The 12396-nt window shown below is 34.6% G+C and overlaps 1 protein-coding gene across 1 annotated transcript in view; it reads left to right on the top strand.

Moving 5' to 3' along the window:
• The window catches only part of HPGD (15-hydroxyprostaglandin dehydrogenase), a 32595-nt gene extending 30091 nt beyond the window's left edge, over positions 1-2504 (top strand). The window contains exon 7 of the mRNA XM_007523001.3: positions 230-2504. Coding sequence (XP_007523063.1) covers positions 230-368 — 139 coding nt within the window. The 3' untranslated portion in view covers positions 369-2504. The remainder of the gene's footprint in view (positions 1-229) is intronic.
• Positions 2505-12396: the final 9892 nt, after the last annotated feature.

Genomic DNA, 12396 nt, shown 5'->3' with positions numbered 1-12396 from the left:
AAAATATAAACTCATAAATCCTTCTTCTTAAGGTTAAAGTTAGGCATAGAAGTCTTGTAAATAATATATATATATATATACATATATATATAATGACTAAAATGGAGGTAGCCATAGTTTCAGGATAGATTTCTTTATTACATGTTAATGGTGGTAAGTTCTTCAACCTTAAATGATAATTTTACCAAATTCATTATTTTAAAACAAAAATAATGTCTATTCATTTTAGCCCATCAATGATTGCCAATGGTTTAATAACACTCGTTGAAGATGATGCTTTAAATGGCGCTATTATGAAGATCACAACTTCTAAGGGCATTCATTTTCAAGACTATGATACTACTCCATTTCACACAAAAGCACAATGAAAAGACTGACAGGTAAAATTTTACATATCAGCCATAAGAGAAATAAGCACAAATGACTTCTCTTCAGACTATACCTTCATCTGAATGTATTATTTTAAATGAAATGCTATTATTTGCAACTTCCCTTCATGTATATTATGTTGATTTTTAAAAATGATTATTTAAGTATGTGGGTAAAAGTTATGAAGTCTTAAAAATATGGTGTGAATCAATGCTACATTTTATCTTGAGTTTAAATCATGATTAAAACAAAGGATATTCAAGAAATATTCTGCCTTTCAGGAAATATTCTAAATTTGTGATTAATAAAAACATTAATTGTTTTTCTGAACATCCTTTAAAGTAGATACTTGAATTATTATTTAAATCAAGCAAGATGTAAAAAATAAGTTTTCCCATTTGCACTTTAAAAGAGGCATACTATCTACAGTTGGGAAATATTTTGTAACAAAATCTTGTAATTCTATACCAACTTTTAGTTGACCCTTTCACCTCTCAAAGATCTGGTACATTTAGGGACTAAGAATTTAGGAATTAAGAAATAAATTAGTTTATGAAAATATCTCAAATGAAATGTACCACTTCAGAAAAATACAGAAACTTAATGACCTAGATGATTGATCTACAGTTCAATCTCCCAGTCTAGGAAAAGTATTGTTTTCCCTTATGATAAAAACCCCAGGAACAAAAATTTTCATTGTTATAACAAAAAGGCTAGCTAACTCCTAAAATGATCTATTCAAAATATCTGTATAAAGGTATTTAAGTGTAATAATTTTTTAAATTACTTATTTGTATCAATATGTAAAACTTTCAATAAACCCTTTTCTTTTTTTTCTAATATCCAGAATTAGTGTTCTATAGACAGCTATTGAGAAGAAACCAGTCTGGTCACAGCCTCAACTATACATATTTTTTATGCTCAAAATCAATAATAGCAAGAAGTAAAAACAGTTGTGATTTTTTTTCTTTTAACTAGAGCACTGCTCAGCTCTGTTTTGTGGTACTGCAGGGGACTGAACCTGGGACTTTGGAGCCTCAGACATGAGAATCTCTGCATAACCATTTATGTTATCTACCCCCCCCCCAGTTGTGATATTTTGTGACTTTTCAGGCATTTTGTGATAGGATCATTAAATGCACCTGCTTGGGGTATCATTATTTTCAAGCAGTAATTAATTCTAATAATAGTGAAAGCACAAGATTTCCAAATCAATCAATTCATCATAGAAATATTGTGGAATTGATTGTCTGTTCAATCTGTCTAGTGCTCCTGTTTGAAGCAAAATCCATGTAGATGAAATTGTCAAGGATTTCCTAGACAGTCTGAAATGTCATTGGATTTTACTTTGTTTTAATTTGGCCATGGAGGTGTTATCTTCACATTTAAGAAGTATAAAACTGTTGTCTAGAGTTTCATATACTGTATTTGAGAAATCAAAATAAATAAACATAAGTGAACAGTAGTAGAGATATCAATTAGGTACAAATTTATTCATAGAATTTGGCAATAAACAAGCAGTTAATAATATAAGTCTGTGGAAAATTATTTATCTAACACATTTTCTCATTGTAATGTTCAAATTTATAGCTAAAATTTTCATTTATATTTAATTAGTATAGCAGCAACCTGCAATGTATTTTGTGTTTGAATGCATTTACTCATATCCATAAACCCTGCAGACTTATTGATAAAATTAAACACTGAGTAGAACTAAAGAGAGATATTACATAGTTTAAGATTTACTTTACATTAAAAGTTACCATTTACGAATCACTTTGAATAAATATATAGTGTTATGAGATATTTCTACATAGTGTATGAAAGAAATCTTAAATTTGTTGTGGAGAAGGGGAGATCTTAGTTTTCTTAATTGTATTTTTCTATGAAAATTTTTAATGTACATAATATGCAATTTTCTAATGTTTTTATTATGTAAAGTAGATAATTCAAAATAGCACATCCAAAGTTATGTGAACACTGGGGAAGAAATGTCTAACAAACCTACTTTGTCCATATAAATTAATTTTAGATACTTGTGTGATGATTTTGTCTGTTTTGCTGTTAACAAATTTAGATTATTGGAGAAATATGAAGATGTGAATCTTTAATAAAACTCAGATGATTTCACTAAATACCATTTGGAGGGTAGTTTTTTGTTTGCTTGTTTGTTTTCTTTCTTATCTTAGAATCTCAAAAGGCCAATGTGCCTAAGTGACTGCATTCAGAATCACCAATACTATCTATCATCAGTGCTCTATCTTCTTGTGGTAGTGCCCATTCAAGGCAGGTTTCTCCATATGACAGTTTCTGGGATCTCCTGCCTAATTTTCATCAGTTTCTAGTCAGTAACAAAATGAGAACCAGATGATGTAGTTGCTATAGAACTGGTAACATTAGTGACTGGTGGGGAACATGTGAGCTGGGCATGCAAGTTCTGTGGGTTAAAATAAGGAGAGGAACTGTTTCCAAGAGGAAAATGTTACTGCCATTATCAGAAAATGGGTGAATTCATGCCAAGCTGACACTGTACAGGACAACAAAGAGTGAACAGTGGATTAGATATGCCTTAATCTATTGGGTAAATTTGTAGACTATTGTGACTCTTAAGATCAAGAAGAAATAATAATTACATGACATATATAAGAACTCATTTATTATAACTTATATAAAATCTTATATAAGAAAAGTATAAGTTCAATCAGAAAAAGCCCAAGGTAAGTTCAATCAGAATTAACCTCAAATAAGTTTAATCAGAAAAATGTTATATTGTTTTTATTTAATTCATAATTTCATCTACATCTTGTCCTAAAGAATTTTTGACTTGGAGTGACACAATTATTGGTCTCTGCAACAAGCATAAACACACAACATAAGCAAAAATACAATTTTGTTTGCACAAAAGACTCTAATGTTAAAAAGTTCATTTGGAGGGATAGGGAGATAGATGTCAGCAACTGAGAGCAGCACTTGCATGTGTGAGGCTCCAGGTTGAGTCCCTAGTAACACATGTGCTGGATAGTCACTCTCTCATGAAATAAATATATAAATCATTTTAAAGATATTTTTAGAGGTGCAACAAAAAAAAAAGCTCACATAGACAGTGTACTATTTTGCCATACGCAACCCAGGCTCATACCTGACCCAACACACACTGCATTGAAAGAAGCTTCAGTGCTGTGGTCTCCTCTGTTTTTCTCTTTATACCTCTCTCTCTCTGCCTCTTATTAAAAAAATAATAATTCTAAAATATTTATTTAGATAATTTACCAAATTCAGGGACCTAGGTTTGAGTACCTGGTCACCACCATATGGCAACATCTAAAATCACAAGTGGAGGAGCAGTGCTGTGGTAACTTTTTCCTTGTTTTCAGCCTATATATATCATATACATGATATAGCATATAATATATCATATAGGAGCAGAGGAATCATAAATGTGTGAAAACTCTGGTGGCAAAAATAATTCCTTAGAGTTGATGTTAATTAAATTTTTGATATACAGTTGGTTGAAATGAAAGCTATATTAAAATTTCTATCATCATTTTTTATTTTTTTTTATTTAAGAAAGGATTAATTAACAAAACCATAGGGTAGGAGGGGTACAACTCCACACAATTTTCACCACCCAATCTCCATAACCCACCCCCTCCCCTGATAGGTTTCCCATTCTCTATCTCTCTGGGAGCATGGACCCAGGGTCATTGAGGATTGCAGAAGGTAGAAGGTCTGGCTTCTGTAATTGCTTCCCCGCTGAACATGGGCGTTGACTGGTCGGTCCATACTCCCAGTCTGCCTCTCTCTTTCCCTAGTAGAGTGTATCTCTGGGGAAGCTGAGCTCCAGGACACATTGGTGGGGTCTTCAATCCAGGGAAGCCTGGCCAGCATCCTGGTGGCATCTGGAACCTGGTGATTGAAAAGAGAGTTAACATAGGAAGCCAAACAAATTGTTGAGCAATCATGGACCCAAAGCTTGGAATAGTGGAGAGGAAGTGTTAGGGAGGTACTCACTGCAAACTCTAGTGTACTTCTGCTTTTAGGTATATATTTTGCAGTAGTTTATGGATACGTGTGAACATAAGCTCTCTCTCACAGAAACTGGTGTATATCTAGGTTATGGGACTTTGTTAGAAAGTGAACCACCTGAGATGAAATTAGAGTGTACTATAAGAGGAAAGGTCTCACCCGAGTAATGAAGCTGAAGGGTTGTCATTCCACACGTGAAGTCTCTGGACACAGTCTGAAGCGAAGCATGTTGAGGTGGCAATTGTTGCGTTGGTTAGGTTGTGATCGGCGGATGCAATATTATTTGGTATGGATTGGGAGAGGCATACGGGAAAGTGGGCCCTATCCAAGGGTTCCAGGACTGGGGGAAGTAGGGGCTCTATAGTGGAGATGTGAGGTTCCTGCTGTCTTAGAGTTCAAAAAGACAATCGATAGTTCATGTTATCATCACATTATTTGGTAACTGGGTTAACTTTGAAAAGTCCTTTCTATCATTATCTTAATGGAAAGTAAATGTAATGTATTTTACTAATAATAGGTTATTTGTCTAAATATTGTATGTATTTGTTTAAATGTAAATGAATGATATAATTCATATAAATAGTTATAAACAATATAAACAAATAATTGGTAAGATAGCAAGTATCAATAGCAAATCTAGTTCCACAAAAGCAATAGGTTTTAAGAAACTATTCACATAAGTAAGTCACGGGGAATAAATGTTGTCACAATAGTATTATTCAGTTCGTCAAGCCTCCTCTAAATTATACATCATATACTATGTTTAATGTATTAAATAACAGCTGTGTTATTTACTCCTTCAAAAAATTCTGAAAAAAAAAGTTCAGCTTTTTGTTTTCTTTCTTTCTTTCTTTTTTTTTTTTTTTTTTTTGCAAAAGTACTTACTTATTCTGCACTATGAGTATGAGTCTATTAGTTTCTCAGTTGTTGGGAGTTAAAACAAAATGGCTTTCAAAAAATTGTTAACTTTGCCTTCCTAAACAGCTGTGGTTTTAAGCACCTAGCTTGAAGCAATCAATAGAAGTCTCTCAAAAAAGACTGGAGGACAACAGGAGAGTGAAGTCAACTATTTTCCTCAAGTTTAGTCTTGAGCTGTCAGGTGTACTGGCAGCTCCAGGAACATTTCCATGTAGCTTAGCTCTCTAAATTCTGGTCAACATTCTGATCTTTGCTCCTCCAAGACCTGGATGATATTTAACTATTGCAGTTACCAATCAAGATCTTACAAGGTCTCTGGCAGTTTTCCTCAGCTGTACCTTAACATTACCTTACCTGCCCTAGCATTATCAAACTCTCCAAATTGTCCAGTTCGATAGTACCATGGATTCCTACCAAAAATAACACAGTTAAACAGACACCTTCAGGCAGCTATCAATAGTTACTCTAACAGCTACAACACACAGCTGCAACTTGTTGGTGGAGTTAAAATTACATGAAACTAGGGTAAAATACATCACAGTATTAGAAATAAAAAGGAGAATTCATGAATAAGTAATTTCAGGAATAAAAACAGACCCTATAGAAAATGGAAAGATAGTTCAAGGATATTATTAACAAATTTATAACAGTATTTTTTTAACTTTTTATTGATTAGTTAATCATGGTTTACAAGATTACATGATTATAGAAGTCTGGTTCCACATCATACCCACCACCAATGTTCTGGGTCTCTCACCTTCCAACCCCCTCTAAAGTAATAATAATAATCAAAATAGTCCTCAAAAAGTCTTAGAGACAATTTGACTCCTTTTTCAATTTTACATTCTAATTATCTATATTCCATATATGAGCAAAACCATTCAGTAGTTATCGTTTCATCTCGTATTTTACTTAGCATATATACTTATATAAATGGACAAATAACTCAAAATATCTAATTAGAATGGAGACTAAAAGAAAGAAAATTATAAATAACCACTAAAAAAACTTGCCAATTTATTTCCTCTACAATTACTTTCCTATAAATAAAAGTATTTGTCAAGGTGGCTTTATTTACTAATTATAACAATTATGTGAGAGAGAAAAAAATTCTAACTTTACATTTACTACTCCAGAAAGGAAGAAAAAGATACTTGTTTATAATTTGATTTAAAAGCCTTCCAAGGGCATTTAATTTAAAAATAGTGACCTACACTCTTTTCCCATATATGACATAGATATAAAACTCTTAGAGGAACTAGCAAAAAAAATCCACATATAGGGAGTTGGGCACAGCGGGTTAAGCGCACGTGGTGCAAAGTGAAAGGACCAGCTTAAGAATCCCAGTTCAAGCCCCTGGATCCCCACCTGCAGGGGAGGCCTCACTTCACAGGCGGTGAAGCAGTTATGCAGGTGTCTATCTTTCTTTCTCCCTCTTTGTCTTCCCCTCCTCTCTCCATTTTTCTCTGTCCTATCCAACAATGACGACATCAATAACAACAAAATAACTACAATAACAATAAAAAAACAACAAAGGCTAACAAAGTCCCAAAACCTAGATATACACCAGTTTCTGTGAGAGAGAGCATATCTTCACATGTATCCATAAACTACTGCAAAATATCTACCTGAAAACAGAAGTACACTAGAGTTTGCAGTGAGTACCTCCCTAACACTTCCTCTCCACTATTCCAAGCTTTGGGTCCATGATTGCTCAACAATTTGTTTGGCTTCCTATGTTAACTCTCTTTTTAGTCACCAGGTTCCAGATGCCATCAGGATGCTGGCCAGGCTTCCCTGGATTGAAGACCCCACCAATATGTCCTGGAGCTCCGCTTCCCCAGAGACACACCCTACTAGGGAAAGAGAGAGGCAGACTGGGAGTATGGACCGACCAGTCAACGCCCATGTTCAGCGGGGAAGCAATTACAGAAGCCAGACCTTCTACCTTCTGCAACCCTCAATGACCCTGGGTCCATGCTCCCAGAGGGATGGAAAATGGGAAAGCTATCAGGGGAGGGGGTGGGATATGGAGATTGGGTGGTGGGAATTGTGTGGAGTTGTACCCCTCTTACCCTATGGTTTTGTTAATTAATCCTTTCTTAAATAAAAAATAAAAATAAATAAAAATAAAAAACAAAGGCAACAAAAGGGAAAATAAATAAATAAAATATGTATTTTTAAATATGCACATATAAATGAATGAATTTTATTATAGTAGTTTAATTCAGCCTAACATTCAAATTTAATCACTGAAAAATACCTTATTAACAAAATTTTTAAAAATCATATTACATCTTACTTGTATATATAAAAAGCAGCATCCATTATTAATGATGACAACTAAAAAAGGATAAAAAATTAACAATGGAAGAGCAGCTACTTTATCTCAAGAAATATTTACTAGAAAGTACAGAATACTAACAGTGAAAAAAAATTAATGCTTATCTCTGCAATTGGAAACAGAAGTCTTCACTAACCCTATCAATGCAGTTATGAATAAATGAAAATGGTTGAAATTGATGCCAGCTGGTCACCCACTAGGGACCTTGTATGTAGCATGTTCACGTAAATGAGACATTGGACTAAAAACATTTACTTCAAAACATTTCCATTTTATTTCTATTCCAAAATATTGTCTAATGGTCTTCCTAGTTAAATTTAAATGAAGCAACTGCCATTCATGGTAATACTGAATCATAAGGAAACATTATGACATCCGTACTATTTTGTTGTTTCTAGTGTTTTAATGTCAAGTGTTTTAATGTTTTTAGTGTCTTCTGTCAAGTATCTGAGGAATTTGGGATAGGAGTTTCTCCAGAACTGATTAGCTCTACTTTATTGCTTCTGCAGTTGCTATCCCATTATTCTACCTACATATCTATTTCCAGACTGTGGTAAGGACCTTTTCAAATGAGTCATAGCAGTCACCTAATTTTGAATAAATCCGTTGGTTATTTTATTCAGATTCTGAGGCAAAAAAAAAATTTTACAAAATATTTTTTTATCAATCGCCTGCTCCATTTTTTCCCTGCCAATGAGTGTGGGGTTTGGAAGATTTCCTTGGCACAAAGGATGTTTTGAGCACCAGTTTTTTTTTTTAAGTAAATGTTACCATCCTTATCTGATGGTCACTAAAGTACTGGCACAAAATTGATTTTTTTTCCTGTTGTTTCCTCTTCTTATATCTTATCAGCAAATGGATGGTGTAAATTCATGGGAATAATAGTAGGCACCTCAGATCTTAGAGGAATGAATGGCTTCCCTTTACAAGATTTAGTGAGTTGGGCAGGGGTTATGCCATCATAATGGTTTTACAAAAAGACTCCCAGGTTAAATTCCTCACACCACCATAGGCCAGAGCTGAGCAATGTTCTGGTTAAAAAAAAAAAAAATTGAGTTGGAACTAGCTAGTACAGGACTTTTGGCGGTTTTATTATTTTTTTCTCATCACTTTTTCTCTGACCCACTTCCACTGCCTGCCAAAAGTCAAGTTTTTCTTCATTACATTTTACATGTGCTAATGTCTTTTTTCTCCAATATTGATCTCAGTCAATAAAATCTAGATATTGTTTCAAAGAAACCTAGTATATACTTCTAACCATATCACTTCTGTATTCACCATCTTTTACCCTATATTTTCAGAGACATGAAGTCTATCCTCCAACCAGATACCCCAGTCATTTTATAGCCAGGTTAGGACTGCCTGATCTAGACTAATCACTGACAAACTATGTTTCTCCAAACAACACCCTTTACATTTTGCTTCCTTTTATCCTTTGTAAATCTTCCCCATACTCAAGGGGGTAGGAGAATGTGTGATGAAAATTATTAGGATAGAATTTCTACAAATGAAAGAAAATTTGATGGTGTAGAAATAATGGGAGGTTTAGTGTAAAGACACTCAGATGATAGTTGGATATATTTCAGAGAAATATTTTTCATATTTAGCCAAGCATGAGAGCATAAGGAATCAATTTCTGAATTTAATTAGGAGTCTACAGATGTTTGTAATCATTGTTGATTCAGATTCAATTGAACAAAACTTTTAAAAAATATATTATAATAGTAACTCCTAAGACAGAAATGTAGGCCTTGCCAAGACTCCAGGGATATTCAATGGTACATAGAAAGTACTTATCACCTGTTGGTTGACTTGAACTGTTTTGTGGTAGGAGGATATCAGACATAATACAGACTGTCCCATCCATCACAGAAATTCATCCTGGACAGTTCTTTATTTCTGTGCTGTAAAACATCACAAGTCAGACTTTAGGATTTGGGCTGTTCTGTCTCTCAATATCATTTCACACACAATAAGCCAAGCAGTGATTGAAATCTGTTAGCACTTTTTTTTTCATCTTTTTGAAAGTAGTCTTGAGTGACTAATAAATGTTGAACTCTATAATTCCTGACTTTTTTTGTCATTCATTGTTGGTATGCATGAGACCCCTTCTGTTTCATTTGGTTTAAATCCCCCCTGCTTAACACTATTCTATTTACATAACCATTTCATTCTATTTATATAACCGCTGTTAACAAGCACCTCCCTCCAGGGCATTGGTTCAATCCCCACTGTTTCATGATATGTTTTTGCTCCACCCCCCCTCCTTGTCACACCCTGATCCTCTCCTTGTCACACTCTGATTTTCACCAGTCACTTTTCTCTCCACCCTCTCTATGTCACACCCTGTTTCCACCCTACTTTGCAAGTATATATAAAGACAGCATTGTGAGTTTTAGAGTACTTTACTTTGAGTTTAGCCTAGCTCGTCTTAGATTGTGCTGCGTCCTGCATGAATAAAGAGACACTGCCTACAACCCAACCATGAGGCCCTGGTCGTCTGTTACCCGCCCGTGAAGCCAGCCCGGCGAAAACAACTTAACCCATTGAAAACAACATAACCCGTCGAAAACGACAATTCATTGCTATAAAATATTCAAAACTTTAAGAACAAAATTAAGAAAGGTGGAACTATGTTACTCCAAATCACAAAACCCTACATTCAGTAATCACAGAGTTCAGATTAAATATAAGCATATTCCAAGTAAATTTTTAAAGTATTTAATTAACTGATTAGCTAATTAATTAATTATTGGATAAAGCCAGAGAAAAGTTGAGAGGGAAGAGAACAATTGAACAAAAATGAGATACCTTTAACCCCCCTGCTTCACTGCTTATGAAGCTTCCCTGTAAGTGGGGGCGTGGGGCTTGAACCTGTGTTCTTGGACATTGTAACTCAGGCACTCACCAGGTGTGTCATTGTCCAGTCTCCAAGTAAATTTGAATCTCTGTTTTATTTAAAGCTGAAGACCATGTGCACAGTTTGTATGTTTATGCACACAAGTATACTAATATATGGATATATATTACCTAGAAAGTTCTTCACATATACATAAAACTTTATGAGACAACAGTCAGAAAGGATAGAAATGGCAATCACGGGGGGTTCCCGGAAGATGGCGGACTGAGAAGCTGCTAGTGGCTTGAGCTCTGACCACATCCTCTGGAAATGGTAGGATTTTCTGCCTTTAGTAGGCCAGTCAATAAGGGGTCCTAGCGGTGACACCAAGGAGGTGACTATAACTTAATTTGGGTTAAAAATTAGAGTAGAAAAAAAGAGAAAAAAAATTTTCTTTTAAATTATTATCTCCAAAGCGTACCTCCTCCTCCTTCCTCCTCCCCATAACCAGTCCCTGGGGACCAGCTACTAGCAGGCTCCCCTGCTGAGCTTCTTTCTTTACCAGGATTCCCGTAACACCAGGGAGTATCATTCATTCTAAGTCTAGTCCCTTCTGAAACCTCTGGCCTTTATTCTTTCTAAGTAGCCAACCCTCCCCCATCGCATAGTTAATTAAATAATTTTTTAAATTTTTTAAAGAAAAAATTCCTTCCTTCCACCGCTCTTTTATTACTGTTTTTTTTTCTTATCTTTTTATTTTTTCTCTCTTTCTTTTTTTTTCTTTTTTTCATTCTTATCATCCTTTCTTCCTTAATCCTACAGCTTCCAAAGCCACAGGCCCCATACCCCACACCACCAAACAGTGTGCTTTCACTGATACACCTTTGGGAACTATTTTGGGGAAGAATTCTGATTCAGAGTAGACTCTCACTGCGAGTGTCTCTGCTCAACTTCCCTTCCTCCTTTAGCTACCCCTAGAATATACAGTGGATAGTAGATTTGCATAACTGTCTATTTCAGCTATCCTTGTCTAGTCCTGAGGGGTTTTTTTGTTTGTTTGTTTGTTTGTTTGTTTTTCTTTCTTTCTTAACAATCCACTGACACTGCTCACAAGGTTTGAGATAATCTGGGACAGAGTTTTTTTTTTGTACCCTGCTCTATTTTATTATTAATATGATATAAAGGCATACATCTTCCCCCACCTTTAGGTTGATCAGAATTAACTCTTAGGGTATCTTTCATTGCTAGGGTAGTTGGCATCTTATCTATTGTGGGAGGAACTTGTCTCTTTACTCCTACCTCCTCTACAGACACTCCCCTACCTCCGCCTCCTAGCTAAATAAAAAAAATTAAATTAAATTAAAAATAAAGTAATCAAAAAAAAACTTTCTTTTCACTGCTCTTTAATTACAGCTCTTGTTATTATCTTTTCTCTTTTCTCTCTCTTGTTTCTTTCTTCTTTTTTTTTTAATGTTGTCATAACACTTCTTCCTTCCCTCTTCTTTGTCTTTCTGAATTTAGGAATTATTTTGCGGAAGAAATCTGACTCAGAGTGGACTCTCTATGTGTGTATCTGCTCTACTTCCCTTTCCCCTCTTGTTACCCCTAGAATATACAGTGGATAGTAGATTTTAATAACTGTCTTTTCTTGCTATTCCTTATTTCTTTTCTCTTTCTTCTTCACTGGGATTTGGTTAGTATTTTTTGACAGACTGGAGACATAGTTGGGCTAACTGGTAGTTATTAAACGGCTTCAATACTTGCTTCAGTTGCTACTGTAATTCCTGATATTGGTGAGTGCAATTGTCATAAAGGTATTTAGTACAGTGTTGCTTGTACTCAAGATACAACAACTGAGGAACAACAGAGCATAAAAAAAAACACATAAATCGAAAAAAAT

This window comes from Erinaceus europaeus, chromosome 2 (genome assembly GCF_950295315.1).
Source record: "Erinaceus europaeus chromosome 2, mEriEur2.1, whole genome shotgun sequence".
NCBI classification, from domain to species: Eukaryota; Metazoa; Chordata; class Mammalia; order Eulipotyphla; family Erinaceidae; genus Erinaceus; species Erinaceus europaeus.
The sequence above is the reverse complement of the archived record's forward strand: the minus strand, read 5'-3'. Positions and strand labels throughout refer to the sequence as shown.